The sequence below is a fragment of the Osmerus mordax genome, chromosome 21 (assembly GCF_038355195.1).
Source record: "Osmerus mordax isolate fOsmMor3 chromosome 21, fOsmMor3.pri, whole genome shotgun sequence".
In the NCBI taxonomy this organism is placed as follows: domain Eukaryota; kingdom Metazoa; phylum Chordata; class Actinopteri; order Osmeriformes; family Osmeridae; genus Osmerus; species Osmerus mordax.
The window spans coordinates 3,264,965-3,280,606 of record NC_090070.1 but is presented as its reverse complement, the minus strand read 5'-3'; the positions used below and the strand labels follow the sequence as shown (position 1 = coordinate 3,280,606).

At 41.8% G+C, this 15,642-nt stretch overlaps 2 protein-coding genes across 3 annotated transcripts in view; one reads left to right on the top strand and one right to left on the bottom strand.

The window, feature by feature from the left end:
* Window positions 1-3,717: 3,717 nt before the first annotated feature.
* Window positions 3,718-4,714, bottom strand: map1lc3c (microtubule-associated protein 1 light chain 3 gamma). Its single transcript, XM_067259390.1, has 4 exons — window positions 4,579-4,714; window positions 4,433-4,488; window positions 4,250-4,356; window positions 3,718-4,034 (listed from the first exon to the last, which is right to left on the bottom strand). Exons 1-4 carry the CDS (start codon window positions 4,688-4,690, stop codon window positions 3,860-3,862), a joined length of 450 nt encoding a protein of 149 aa, XP_067115491.1. The 5' UTR covers window positions 4,691-4,714; the 3' UTR covers window positions 3,718-3,859.
* Window positions 4,715-5,270: 556 nt separating this feature from the next.
* strn (striatin, calmodulin binding protein) overlaps window positions 5,271-15,642 on the top strand; it is an 80,005-nt gene continuing 69,633 nt past the window's right edge. For both annotated transcript variants that reach the window (XM_067259123.1, XM_067259122.1), the window contains exon 1: window positions 5,271-5,578. In XM_067259123.1, the coding sequence (XP_067115224.1) occupies window positions 5,363-5,578 (216 nt within the window). In that variant the 5' untranslated portion in view covers window positions 5,271-5,362. The remainder of the gene's footprint in view (window positions 5,579-15,642) is intronic.

The following is a 15,642-nucleotide window of genomic DNA, read 5'->3' as shown; positions in this document are numbered from 1 at the left end:
GAGTGTATTTAACAAAAGCTTCTGAAGGCAAGACTAATATTATTTAAATATATATATCATTTCCTATTGTGGTTATCAGTTAAAGTACTATTAATCTTCGTCTTTGCTCCAGATAGACATGTCAACAATCTATGCTCACGCTTAACATAATATAATATTTGCCATCATGTCATGAACGTTTTTACGAAAAATCTAATCTATTTTAAAATAACGGGAATAAACTATATTAAGAACATTTCATGTATGTGTGACAACCATTTGCTAAACTTGCTACAACAGGGCAGGCAACTCAAGCCATTTCTTTCAGCTCCAAGTAAATCAGGTTTAGGTTTTGTTTCTGGCAGACAATGTTCCCAACCAGCTGCATTTGGGGTCCAGCTGAGCAAGGCGTGCATAGTCTTGTTCTCAACTAAATTGAAGTTCCCTGTTATATGCTTTTGAAAACAAACTTTGGCACGTTTTTTTTTTCCTTCAAAATTTCCCAAATTCCCAAGCCAAAATTCCCGTGGAAACTTTCCGGAAACTTTCCGGAAGTTTACCGGAAACTTTCCGCCCCTTTTTTGTAAGGGAATTCAGCTGTCAACCAAATTGTGCTCTTAATTTCCCTGGAAAAGCATGGTTAGTTGACAAAATTGCTCAAGTCATCAACAGTTTTAAGTAGAAGACCTGGGGGGTGTTCCATCCCAGCTAGCATGTCACCGACGGTCAGACCGCAATTACTCAGTGGTCCGCCAGTGTTTCATAGGCGGCATGCCGATAGTCGTAACGTCACCTTCAGCTGTTTTCTGTCTCTTTTTGTTGTTGATATTATTACAGTTTTTCTCAATTGTTTGCACACAAATACTGGTACTTGAGACACAATGACCACAACATGTAACTCATGCACCAACCCCATGAACCAATTCTGCTAAACAACAAGCACAATTCCTGCTTTACACTCAAATTGCAGTTCTAAAACACACTTTTTTCAAAACACTACACACAATTCTCTGCATTTGGCACAATTTTCATAAAGAAAGTCTTTTGTTTTCACAAGGAACACACTGCCATTCAAATACGCACACTGACTCATCGCATGGACAAACACCTGTCACACAGTTTTACAATTAGCAATCAGAGCTTTAGCATAAAAGGGCAACAGGTGACCTCTTCTGTTTTTGAGCAATGGATGCCAACATTGGAAACAGAGGCAGAGGAGTGAGAGTAAGAGGAGGAGGACGGGGAGGACGAGGATGAGGAAGGCCAAGGACCATAATCTCTGATGAGATCCGAGCCACTTTGGTTGACCATGTAGTCAACCATGGTCTAACAATGAGGGAGGCTGGGCAAAGAGTACAGCCAAATTTGAGTAGGTACACTGTAGCATCCATCATCCGGACTTTCCGAAATGAGAATAGGTAAGAAATCTACTCTCACTACAAAATTGCAGTAGGCCTACTGCATATCAATACAGTACTCAATGAGTACAGTATTGCCTGTGGACTGTTCTGTAGGACTGTAAAAATAAAGTATGTTGGAAAATGTATTCCTACTTTGTATTCCTTTCACAGTATTTACCGTATTTTACTATTTGTTTGGCAGAACTGAAAGATTACCAACATAAGGTGGTCGGGAACGTTTTCTGTCTCCTGAACAGGAAACTGAAATCATAAACATTGTCCTAGAAAATAACGGCAAATACAAAGAAAAATAATAATGTAACTGTATACACTATACAGTAAATTATTCTGTTGTTTTGTATGTAGACCACTGTATGTGCAACTTTGTGTTGGTTGGGATGTACACTGTGTACATTGTTTTTCTGGGAAAAATACGTAAAATATATTTGTTACCGTGTATTTCTGTGTTCTGAGTATAAAAACAATATTCTCAATATTTTACAACACACTTATGTATGTACTGTCTGTAGTAAATGTAACACTGAACAAAAAAGGCCTAACTCACTATGATGAATGAAGTGTTTTCCACTCATCAGTGTTTTACATTGAGCACATCAGTGTTCAAATGGTTCTTACATTTACATTTAGTCATTTAGCAGACGCTCTTATCCAGAGCGACTTACAGTAAGTACAGGGACATTCCCCCGAGGCAAGTAGGGTGAAGTGTCTTGCCCAAGGACAAAGCGTCAGTTTGCATGACCGGGAATCGAACTGGCAACCTTCGGATTACTAGCCCGATTCCCTCACCGCTCAGCCACCTGACTCCCGGTTCTTATGTCTATTCATATGATGGTTTGTGTTTGTCATTTGAAAACAAAATACCATTTTGAGATTAAATAACATTGTTTTGAATGTTAAGTTTAATTTTGCAGGAGAAGTGAGGGGTTTTGCCCATTGTGTGTGTGTTTTTTTGATTTGTGTGTAGAGTTCTGAGAGTATGAGGTATGCATTCAGAAAATGTGTGTAACTAATCGAGAAAAACTGTAAAGTGACAGTATTTCTTAACTTGTTTATTTAAATTAATATATTTTTTGGAGATGAAGTAAACACGTAAATCATTCTGAATTTACGTTTCAGAACACGGACTAAGTGCTTTGCGCGCAGGAATTTACTCGACGGAACTGTCTTTTGAGATTCTGTTTACGCCTGTTTGAAATGATTTGCAACACATTTTAGTTTAGCTTGACTTTCAGCCTGACACGGATCAGGCTAGTTTCGAAGTATAAGTTACCTTGGTTACGTAGCTAGAACTAAAATAAGCCACCTTAATGGAACGGAACTCTCGCTAAAGTGAGACTTGGCTAAATAAGTCTCGCTTTTCCTTAATCGACGTTGATGGAACACCCCCCAGAGTAGAATCTACAACTGAGATTTGTGGTGGATGTGGATCGCTATAGTAGTTGTTTCATTTGGCTGATTTTCCCAAACTATTTGTCAGGAGAAAACTGTACTGAATCCTTGAATCACATTAAATCTCGATGGCAGGAAGACGATGCTTAGATTGGGCTACTGACCCAAAATCGATTTAGCTATCAATTTTGAAGTGTACATAAGTGAATTATTTGAATATGGTTCACAAACATTCTCACAACTGATCTTACTTCACATAATACTGCATGGAAACATTGTCAGGTGTTGCTTAGCCATCCATGTCTAAGACATGTCCTGTGGGTGGTATTCTATTTGGAGAACTGAATAAACCAAACATACAAACTGTTTAGTAGGACTAAATTACTACTCTAATTCACTCTACTTGTGTCAATTGGTTATTTGCTATGGGGGGCACTTAATTATGCCTATTAAAACAATGCATCCTCTGCTGTTCACTGGAACATTTGTATTGTCGAGGTAGAGAAACTTTTGTAACAAATGTGAAACTTTATTTGGCACCAAAACAGGCATGTCTAGAGGAGCCTTTAAAAAATGCAAATACATTAGGTTCAGTGCAAAATGCAAAGCTCCCTAGTGTGTATTACTGAGTTAAGGTATACATTTGCAATTTGTTCAACTAAACATATCCTGCAATTGAATTACGACAAGTTTTGAAATGGGCACGTCATGAATACCCAATTAAACAAATAAAACCCGCATGAGGATTAAGTAGTAGTTGGCAGAAGAGCAATACTGCCATCTTGAGGTGGACAGTGTGAGGAGACAGTTCATCAAATTGACAGTGGATCTGTAGTAACCATGTAAATACACAGAGGGTAAAGCCAAATTCCACACTAGAGCTAAAGAAAGCCTGGACTTGTTTACCATTTAAAAAAAAAAGTCCACATAAAGCTGCAAACAATTTATTACCGTCACAAAACAGACAGTTTACTCATGGGATATTAAAAATTATTCAATACAAAACTCATATTCTATGTACATAAAGCCTTAAACACCCATTATTGGGCACGCCCAACCTTACAAACTGGTCAAGATTCAATAGAATCGCCAAACATTTCTTGAGAGGCATAAGTCATGTAAAGAAAGCCATCATCATCTTTATGGTCTTTGTATACTTGAGCCATGGTGAGAGACATGCTGGCGAGTCCACTGTTGTTGATGAGCAGGTAGAAGGCTTGACTTGGCATCAGACACATCCGATTTCTAAAACAATTAACCAAATGACTTTCAGAATATGGATGGAATGAAAAAAGCAGACGAGTAAATCTGTTTCCCATTCAGTGAAACACAAGGTCATGAGTCATGTCGAAGACGTGCGCGGCTGACACAAATCAGCTGATTTGCACGACTTGTCAATGGATAAACTATGGGTCAGAAGGCATAGGTCTATACTGTCCGTCTACAAATAATACCCTTACCTGATAATTGTAACAAATTGTGTCATGGAAAGTTCTTGCGGGACAAGGAATTTCGTTTTATCCAGAGGCGGCAAAAACTTCTCACGTTGATACCTTTCAATTATGACCTGAGGAAGAAAAACTTTGATCAAAGCTTGCCGTGCAATCTAAACTCAATTTATTTTAAATGACATTGAAACTAACCGGAATTTTAGTCGGAAATTTTGAACGGATCCCCGCAACCTCCAGCTTTCTTGTTGCTGTTGACGAGAGAAAACGGGTCATAAACATGCAGATTCATAACACCTTACCTAATGACAAGAAACAGTTAATCGAGGAATAAAAATCACCAAAGGTTTTCCTCTGCTTAAATGGTTTTTGGGGTGGTGGTCTCTCGAAAGGAGGCATTGTCTTATTCCGCTTTATATTTCTCAATGTGAACTGGGAAGAAAAGTTGACCATGCACGCCTGCCAACTGAAATTAAATAGTGTGGCTGCAATGACGTATCACCTGATTAACATAGGGTTTGGTCAACGGGGTCTTGACCAATGAATTATCCGCGCCCATGTAAACCCTGTCCATTGAGTTGTAGTTCTGCTCGGATATCATCAATCCGTGTGGCATTTGTTAGGCTATTATAGTAATTAATATATATCTACATCGACAGATAGATGTATTGATAAGAGTCTAATTTCTAGAGAGGAAATATGTGTAATGGTCATTTTGGCACAAAAAAAAACCTGCACACATTTTGTAACAGGAGCCTACACTCGATAAAAAAGTTTAATGGAAGTAGGCCTCGTCAGAACGCTTTAAATTTGAACTCCAAATTCCACAATGCTGAGGCTGACAGGGATGTCAACACCACGCGCATTTCTTTCCAATTGGCTTGTCCCTATGTCAGTCATTTAAATCAACCAATGACAAAAGGAATCTCTTGGTATGGGCGGGAGTTCATGTGTACGTCACCAATTGACAGCTGGCTTTCAGACATGAGTGTGCCTGCCCAGTAGAGAAAGCTGTGGATACCTATTTCCTTCCTTTTCATATTTCTAGGGCGACAGAGAAAACCCATCCGACTGAGCGCAGTCGTGCCAGCTTTCGCTGACCCAACGCACATACCTGGCCTGGCCATGGACGAACAGGCAGGGCCCGGTGTATTTTTTAACAATAATAACAACTCGGGTTTGCCCGGCGCTGGCAAATTACCACAGTCAGACGACGTTGGTGGCGGAGAGGCGGCAAGGGCTCAGTACAGTATTCCGGGGATATTGCACTTTCTACAGCACGAATGGGCCCGCTTTGAGGTTGAAAGAGCGCAATGGCAGGTGGAGAGAGCCGAACTGCAGGTAAATAATCATTAAATGTAATGTTTACGGCGCTATGACAGCTCCGCTAAAAGAATGTCGTTTGTGCAAGGAAACATACACGCGCGTTCTGTCGTGAACTACGTTACACTCAGCTGCGTAGTAGTCTAATGTTGGCAGAATTACGTTAAACGATACAGTAGCAGTGCAACCAGGAGTTCACAACGTATGCATTTAAGTGTATAGTCTACTGAAACCTCATTATAAATGTGAGAAATGGGCTTTCCATATACACCAGAAATTCTTCAAAATAAGCAGTTTGGGAATCATCCCATAGGCCTGAGGACTTCTGGAATGCTGTCACCTATAAAGGTATATCAATCATTTGTTATCAAATTAATATATCAATAGTTTCCCCTTCAACCAGGCCAGCCTTAGATAACCATCCAGAACAGAGCAGCATCAACCCAAGGTGAATACATTCGTAGGTGACAACAGCTTTAAGGTTACCCCATGACTTGTGGTGAGTGTGGAATGTGGAGTCTCTAGGTTGTTAACATAGCTTGGCCAGTGAGTTGTTCTGCCAAACTATGCATGAGTGCGTCTAGTCATCTCCCATAGACCAGTGCTAAGTGCATTCTCATGAAATGGCCAGAGGATTACATAATTTACAGCCAACCTATGTTTTTATGACAGTGGATTCATAAACAGTGCATTCCCTTTAAAGGACCATGCTTATTCCTACTGGAATTAATGATGTATATCTATGTATGGCATTTGCTCTCCTGTTAACTTTAAATATTAGCTTCAATCAATGTCCGATTTCATTTTCATTCCCCATGTGTCCAGGCCTAGAGACGAAAGCTAGAAGATGTTTCAGCCCCCCCCCCCCTCACCCGCCCCTTTTTCCTTTCCTTCATTGCTTATCGGACTAGAAGGAGCTCAATGGCAGCAACAAATGTCAATGTGGAATGAGAGCTGCTCTGTTGCCAGTGGTTCAGAAACTATTTCTATATCCTAATGCATTTGTTATGCAGCTTTACATTTCATATACTGTTGGAGTGAACCTGCATTCCATTAAAATCTAATCTAATGTGAAAATCGAATTGAAAGGGTAGAATAGACAGTCTGATCAGTTTCCGATGAAGCATAGTGTTTCCCTGTAGGAACCAGACCAGGAATAAAGGCCGATTTATACTTCTCCGTTTTTACCGAGACGGACACAGGGAACGCCCTCTCCGACGAGGAATTCCCTCTCCGTGCCCTCTCCGAGCCCCTCGGAGAGCTCTACGTGCACCTGCTGATTTTCCTGACTATCCGTCTGTCCGTCCGTCATTTTACGGATACCCCTTGGCTGTGATTGGTCCGTATTAAGAACCGCTTGCGTCAGGGGCAGGGTTGCCGTGATAAACAGGACGAACAGAATCCTTTGACCGCCATTGCTGTAAGTTTTTACAATTCCTATTTCAGCTAAACAGTACATGTAAATCAGCATCTGAATTAAAATGTGACGAGAAATGGGCAGTGTAGTTGCTGAAAATGTGCGTATTTTATTGATGAAACGGCTAATTTGTACATTTGCTCCGACTTCTCGATAACCTAGGTAAATAAACACTCGACGACGACTTACAAAAAACCGTTGCGCCACTACTCTTCTGGCAGTGAATTGTTTTCAGCACCCACAGCCTTCGGAGTACTATAAATTCAACCAATCCGTCCGACTCCGTCCGTCCGTCGATCCATAACGGAGTCGGAGAAGTATAATTCGGCCTTAACACCAGCCCTGAGGAAAACAAAAAATATGTTACTGAGCCTGCATTAGGGTCTTATTACAACAAGCTGACCTGTGTAGTGCCTGTACCATGAAGGGGATGACTGTGGAGCTCATTTGAATGGCACCTCGATCAAGCACTGTCTGTTACCGACAGGCTTCCATTAAACCTTTTGCCAACCATTTTCTCTCTCTCTCAAAAGAATGATGTGTTGTTTCTTATGTTTCGTAGCAGTATCAAATATCCCTCTCAAAACTATCGACCAGCACAGGTCAACTGTTTTCGGTCTTTAAGAGCTTATAACATGACACCAAGATTAAGTTCTGCTTTGATGTGTAAGTGGGCTACATGTTCACTGAGAGATTCTGTTGAGTCCCTCTGTGGCCCAAAGGAAGTTTGTCATCACCACTTTGTTTCCTTCCTTCCTTCCCTCCCTAACCCTGCACTATAAATACATAACTCAGAGGACGACAACACAAGTTGGCGGCAGAAATATGGGAGAAAGAGCTGGAAATGTTCACTAACTTCTTTTTGGAGTTCTCCTGTATAAATTTGTGTATTTCCTTTTTTATTTCACTTTATAGTGCTGGGTTTCTGCTCATACAACGTGGTTCCCTGACCCGGCTCACTAAGCTGCCATTTCAGTTTCTAGGGATTTCATCTCCTCAGACAGTGGTCTTCTAAGCCTCCTGTTCCTGATTTGGAGCATCCCCAGGATCTCCAATCTCGCGCCGTTCCCGCCTCCCTCGACCAGACCCAGAAGGTGTTTGCTTTTGTTTTCAGAGCAGGCTCTCAGTCATTGCTTGCCTCTTTGCCTCCTTTTGATTTTAAACACAGCCCTGAGATTTTCACAGGAATAGACTGTGGATTCTGACCGCCCCTCGAGCAACCACCTGGAGATGGCCTAGAAGGCCTGGGATTGAGCCTGTCAGGCATTCCAGACACAAAACTTCTGGAAATGCTGCTCATTTTGGGTGGATTTGTGTGTCCCCACACTTTTCTGGCCCATTTTATCTTTAATTTATGAGTGCATTCCAATGTCTTCCACTGACCGTCCTGCTATGCTTTCTGAGCGTATGGAGTTTGAGTCCATTGTCTCTGTACTTTACCGTTGGAGTGATGAAGTGTTTTCACAAGCCATTTGGTTTACTGTAGTTTTAGTGCCGGACCTCATGAGTAAGACTGTCTGGTATCATAATCGGCCTCCCACCTGACTAGCCCTCCACATTTTCACCATCAGTTTGTTGTACAGGTGTTTAGAATTTGAATTACTGGAAGGATTTTTCTGGATGGGCAGAGGCAAGGACATAACTGGAGTTGTCAGACTGTTGTCCCACTATGTCAGGCCCAGTCAGTGTAATTGTAATGCCTACTATGCTTCAGCCTAGATGAAGAGGAACTGCTTAATGCTAAGACTTCACTGTCACATCCTGTAACTATATATCCCTAGCTATTATCTTGACATTCAATAATCCCCCCCCACACTTGACACAGTTCATATTGTAATCAGCAAATGCTAGTTCCCCTTCATTAGATTGTTTCAGGTTCAAGTCCAATGCTCTGAAAATAAACAGGTGAAACTGGTTCAGGCAGGAGACTCCAAGGTGCGCTTGCGTCAGTCAGAAATATGACTGTCATACTACACACATCCCATCATCCAAATCAGCGTTTACAGGGTGGTCTATTCAAGACCAGGAATTCTCATACTCTTCTGACATTTTCACTAAGTGCGTTCCAAATGCTCCTAATCTTAGTTGTGATATATAAGCTCTCTGCCTCTGATATCAAGTTGGGTTTGTCGTTAAGAGAGCTGTCGCAAAGCACAACCCTACAGCCATGAGGATATGTCTGGACACTCATAACATCAACGCTCATACTACCTGCGTCTCCTGACTGAACATGCAGTCTCAATCAGTGTATCATTGTCTTGCATAATGACACAGGAGTTTTTATGATTTACCAACACCACTGCTTTGCACTGCTTTGAGCCCACTGAGTATTATAAACCTAAATTATGCTCACTTAAAATGTCATGGGGCCAGAGAAGCCCCCCAGGCCTCATTGCTGGTTTAACATGTCATTCCCATACCCTTATCTTCTCACAGATATTTGTTTTAATCCAATAGTTTTTGCACTAATTAAATGATATTGCCTGAGACAGATGTGTAATTGCCTCAGCTGTGCTTTGCCCATCTGCTTAGCATGATGCTAGATAGGGTTGTAACGGTCCACTGAAGTCACGGTTCGATACTGCGGTTCAGACATCACTGTTCGGTACGAGTTTGGTACAACGGAGGGAAAAGCAAAACAAACCAGGTTCTTTTCGAGTGAATACGGCGCATTGAAGATGACATGTAAATTCCGATTGCGTCAGTAATCTTTTTGGCCCTATTTATATGTGGAATCTAATGGCTGGTTAAGCACTGTAGGGAGAAGTTGAACAGTTTTTTTTGTCTCGTTCCAGTGATTGGCACACCTGGGTGATGGCGTCGGACATTTGTAGTCATTTAGCACACGCCAGATGCGTTATATGCGTTAGCATGTTAGATGTATTTCCACTCACACCCCACAACTGCTGAACAACGCCAACACACAGTGCTTGTCTTATCCACCACTCTCTCGCCTGTACTACTGTAACTGAATGGGAAACCGAAGTTTTCCTAAACTTGAAATCTTAAAAAGGCCGGCGGGTCCTCTATCTCTCGTGGGTTGCCACCACTCTCTGACTCACGGCAACGCCAATCAGAGCTTCAGAGCTACAGATTAGATGTCCCTAAAGAACACAAGTCTCTAACAGTAGTTCCGCATTACATAAATTAATTTGCACGCAAGTTTTATTTATTTTTATACAGTGTATTCTCCGTATAATTTCATGCACCGAATCCTTCTGACTCCGTCCGTCTATCTGTCCGTAACGGAGTCGGAGTAGTATAATTCGGCCTTTAGCCCCAATCTAGGAGCTAGTCAAGCTTTGACGTGATCTTCGATATGAACTTCCAAAGGTAATGTGAGTGTGCGTAGCGTGCAAGATTTTTTTGCATTCATTTGAGAGCAAAATTGTTTTGTGTGTTTTATGTAGTATAAACTGTCAGGTAGGGCTGTCAAAATTGCTCAAAAATTACGTTCGAATATTCCCTTAAAAAAAACCAACATATTCGAATATATTCGAATTTCTGGTTGCGCATTAGGCACGTCAATAACAGGACAAATTAATACAACGAGATATAACTACTTGTATAGGTAATTTAATTAAGTTTAAACATATTTAACAACATATTACCTACACAAAAATAAGTAAATGAACTAATGGCCAAGACCGCAGACCTTGGCCTCTCTCTCTCTCTCTCTCTCTCTCTCTCTCTCTCTCTCTCTCTCTCTCTCTCTGTGTCTCTCACTCACTCACTCTCTCACTCTCCCGCACCGTCGCGCTTTCTGCGCATAGCGGTTTAAATGAACGACAATAATAAACAAATGCTGAGTGCTGATCAAGAGTTTTGTGCAAGCAATTTACGGTCGCGATTCTTGTCCCAAATATGGCAGGCTTCATTCAGTGATTGAAACAAATATTATTAACATTAATTGAAGTTTTACAGTATTGAACCGACATTGAACGCTCCGAGCGAAATGTGCTGTGGTATCCTAAACATGGAACTTTTCCTTGGCATGAAACGGCAAATAATCAAACCAGTACATGAATCTGTTGTAGCCTATATAGTCTATTTTATTCATGCAATATACAGTCAGTACAGTAGCGACTAGCCTACATTAGTAATGCCCACACGCAAAGCAGACAGTCGCGCCGCTGCTGCCGCTGCCACCGCTGCCGTTGCTGCCTTTTTTATTTTATTTTTTATATTCGAATATTAATTTTCACATTCGAAATTCTGTTTTTAACAACTATTCGAATATATATTAGAATTTAGAATATTCGTTGACAGCCCTACTGTCAGGTAGCGTCCAAGGAGTCAGAGGCAGTTGAATGCAAGCCGAGGTTTATTTAGAAAACCGTTCAGGGAAAAATCAAAACCAAAAACACCTTGGCGACTAAGCCGGGAAAAATCAAAGTGCCCGTAACAGACGAGGAAAATAACAAAAAACAAAACAGTAGGTCGAAGCACTGGGGTAGCCGAACGTTACACCAATCACGAGACACAAGACGGGGGGGCAACATGCAATGATCTGACAGGGACCTGCACACAGAAAGAGTATTAAATAGACAGGGTAATCAACAGGTTAACACAAGTCATTTGGTAATGACCAAAGACAAACGAGCTGTAACCCTCACATTGAATCTGACAGACAAACACACACACCCACAAGGGGAGGGGAACAGAAAGACAGTCATGACAATAAACATTATGTTGGACTCATATTGTTATATTTGCCGAAAATTGCAACCACATTTTTACCTCAAAGATTTGGGGCTTTTGAGAAAACATTCGGAGCTCAAGCCCCAACGGACACACGGACACCAGAGACTTTCACCACAGCCTTCAGCACATCCAAATCTGTAAAGGCAACACAGTGTGTACAATGTTTTAGCGAAATCAGGTGGATTTGCTGGGAAGACACAAAGTAGGACACAGGTCTTACAGTGTTCCGGCAATGATAAAGACTCTTGTTGCATGTTGGCGCTCCCATGCTCTTGTCAACAATACAGGCCTGGTCTAGATGTACCTCTGAGGCATGGACCTCCTGTTCTACATTTCCTTGTCAGGAATGGTATGTACACCTGCTTATTTTTCTGTGTAATGTAAACGGCGCCCCCGGACAACGCCCATGATCACGCCTCAGCGCAGTTACAACACTCTCTTGCTTCTGACAGCAACACAACAGATTGCCTTGACAACAAAACATACCTTCCCCGGAGACTCGGACAGTGATGTATACGCCATGTATTATGTAGTTACAATTTGTTAGTTAAGGTGGTAGGGTGGGGGTTTGCCATCAGACCGGGGGGGGGGGGATAGTTTGTGCGATAGGCTAATGCGTTCTGCAGAGAAGGGAGACTGGCATTTTGGAATGGAAGTGAGAAAACAGGACTGAGTAACACGGCGGATATCGCTATTAAAAAATTCAAAAAAACGACGTAGTTAGGCAGGCGTGTGTTGCTTAGGCGGCCGCCTTAACTGAAAAGTGCTGTGGGAAACCCTGGCTTGTTCAGTGTTTACTTTCTTCAATACAGTGTTGATTGGATGCCATGGATCTGATATTGACATGGTCTAGGATGGCAATTCTCACAGTTCTGAAGAGTCATCATGTGACGGATAGCAATAGCTCAACTCACAATGGCAATTACATTTTTGACAGATGCAGTGGGACTGGTGGCCTGATTTCAAGTTTTACGTATCCCCCAGAAAATGAATTGGTCGACTCGCTCCACTTTGAAGTATTCCAGCTGAAAGTATCCTGTCTTTAAAGGATGGAAGTTCTATTTTATGGAAACACCGTTGCTGATGTGCAGCACTGTCTCTCTTTAATCTGGGAGGTTTGGAACTAATACATTTAAAAAAAGAGGATCTGGTTGAAGAGAAGGAAGAAAGTAAAAGGGCACGGCAGAAGGAATAAGAAGGAAAGAGACAACACATGGGGGGGGAGACTGTTATGACTAGTCAGCACTCTTGCCCCACTGTAACTTCTGGTTAGCCTTTCGCTAACCCTTGTGATGTCCTCAGGCTAGAGATCACATGCAGACCACACAAGCGTAGAGAGCAGATGACTGAAATGAACTGAGTGGGGAAAAGCAAGCAGCGGTGAGAATGAAGAGTCTGCACGATAACAAACCGCACTTCCGAGGCTGAAAAAGGACCCTGTGGTGATCCCCAGGCATGGAAGCACCCGCTAACCAGTGCCTCAAGGGAAATGGGAAAACCAAATTGAGAGACCACATATCCGGTAACTCCCATTTTCAATTCAACAACACATAACACACGTGTAATTTCTTAAATTATCCTCAACTTCCACAGTCAAAATGTTTACTTTGTGCTATATTTAACTACCTTTTGAGTAGGTCACTAATTTCTTGAGGTGGCATATTGTATTGACTTAATGAAGGTGCAGTTCAACATGCCATTAAACACATGGACGCCAGCTTCTTTAACTCATTAGGTGATCACATGGTAATCACACAAACATATGCACAAGCCTTTTTTCTAGATGCCATTTAAGGTTGGCAGCTGAAAAACGATCTGTTTAGATGAAGTGAGAGTTTTATTGTTAGTTTTTTCACCTTGGTGAAAAAACGGTCGATGAACAGCAGTCTCATGAAACGTGATGAGGGAATCCTAACTAGTGCTGACTAACCACCTCGTGAGCAAGGGGACGTAAAACACACAAACCCGTCTGGAGGTCTCCTGAAGCCAGTACCATGAAAAGTGGTTGTGCTGAACCCCCTGTTTTAAAATAAATACATAAATAAAATGACATTAATTAACACTTAATTGAAATAAAACTGAATATTAGTTTTCCATTTCACGGTTGGCAATGAGCACCACGGACAGTGTACAAACACTCATAATCAAGCCGCAGTGGAATATTTGAACAGTGTTGTTAGTTAAGTGTCTATGTGCACTCATTCCTGCCAGGCCCAATTCTATTAAGTTAAGCAGAAGCTTGATTTTCAACCGTGTCTCCTTATTCAAACTGGCATGACCCCACCACTGTATTTTATATGTGACATGAAGAAGGATATTGATTCAGCATGGTGTAGTCATAGCAATGCTGCCCCTCCCCTTTTACATACATTCCAGAGGTTACATACTTCCTGTTGGTTGAATTGCCACATAGCTTGTGTTAACATCTCATAGGACTTCTTGTCAACAAATACAATGACAGCTTGTAGGATCTTTCCAGTGTACTGTAGTCTATAGTATATAGTAAATGGTAAATGGACTGCATTTTAAGGCTGCTATCATTTGGCTGTCTCTCAAAGGAAGGGTTGCTGTCTATGTTAGCAATAGCCTCTGCTCTAGCACTTTCATAGCACCATTTCATAATTTTCTTGAAGCATCTTTTTTCTTTTCAAGGTTTTCTGTGTCGAAACATTACAACAGTTTTCCCTCCACCTCTCTCTCACTCAGTCAACCTTAACGGTCACTTTGTATCACAATGCCCAGTCTGTACTCCTTAAACTTTGTCTGTTGACACATGACAGTGTGTGATAGATCAAAAGTACAGTATAAGCTTTGTGTATGGGCGGTTGTTAACCCACTATGAAAAATTAGGTTAAAAAAACAGTTGAGCTGGTGTGCATACTATCAAAAGCCACTTCCTGTGACACATCAGGAAATATTTGCTTTGGGGCTGTCTCTTATTAGTCGCAAAGGATTCTGACGAACCTAGAGAAGGGAATAGTTCAACTAAATGCCTGAATATTGAACTGTCAGCTCTAGGTTTCTAACAGAAAATAATGGATTGTTGCAGTTTTTACTTCCTCTTCCAGGAAACCTTTAACAATCTAAATGAGAGCCTACCATTAGTTTGCTTGCCACAGGGATGAGTGTGGGCCACCCAAGGTGTGTATGCGTGTGTGTTTGCGAGTGAGCATGCATCTGTGTGTTACAGCCCTAGCACCCTAGCACAGATTCCTAGTGAGCATCCGTCTTTAGGTCTATTTATCTGACGTTAATATAGGTCAGTAGGTCATCCCTTTTGTTACTGCAAAACTGAGAATCCGACTTGGTTGCAGTATATTCAGGGGACACAATTACTTTCTACGGCATGTGACAGACTGCAGCCCAAGCAGTGAACTACTAAGACTGGAGGTCCGTGGGTATACGCACCAGGTGTAGACTTCTTGTGTGTTTTGTGCCATTTCAGGAATGCATTCTGCTGAGTCTAAGGTGTGTAGAGGCCAAAGAAAAACACAAAACAAAAACAGAATGTACTGTGTTAACAAGCATTCTGTCTCTTACTTCAGTGCTTTTTCCCAAGGCCCTTGTTGTTTTCGCTACATAAAGAGGGTGGCGGTGGGGGGGGGCAGCTTTGAGTGCATTCCCCCAGTGTTTACTAGTATAGCAGGGGCCCAATTTAACACTAATATAGCCCTGCCTCTTAATCTGGTAGAGGCGGATTGGGATTTGGTGGCTGGAATTGGTTAGCCTGGCTCTGCCCTCCTACGTACTTCCGCTCAATTTAGATTTTGCTTCTGTACTAGGTCTGGCCATGAGGTAAGTAAGTCCGATGTCTCCAGTAAATTTTCTACCGGCCAATCAGCGAACAGAGGGAGTGGCTGTCGTGCGCTAGTTTATGTTGTAGTTCCGTAATGGCGGCGGAGAAAGATGCGAGCGAAGCCATTCGGTCCGTTGTGGCAACGCTGCCGAATATCCATAAGCT

Bases quoted from the DNA above. Each gene is read 5' to 3' on its own strand.
- map1lc3c (XM_067259390.1), bottom strand. From the start codon at position 4,690: ATGGTCAACTTTTCTTCCCAGTTCACATTGAGAAATATAAAGCGGAAT. The intron at 4,489-4,578 runs GTGATTTTTATT...TCTCGTCAACAG, and splicing joins TAAGCAGAGGAAAACCTTTG to CAACAAGAAAGCTGGAGGTT. The intron at 4,035-4,249 runs GTAAGGGTATTA...TAATTGTTTTAG, and splicing joins CAATTTGTTACAATTATCAG to AAATCGGATGTGTCTGATGC.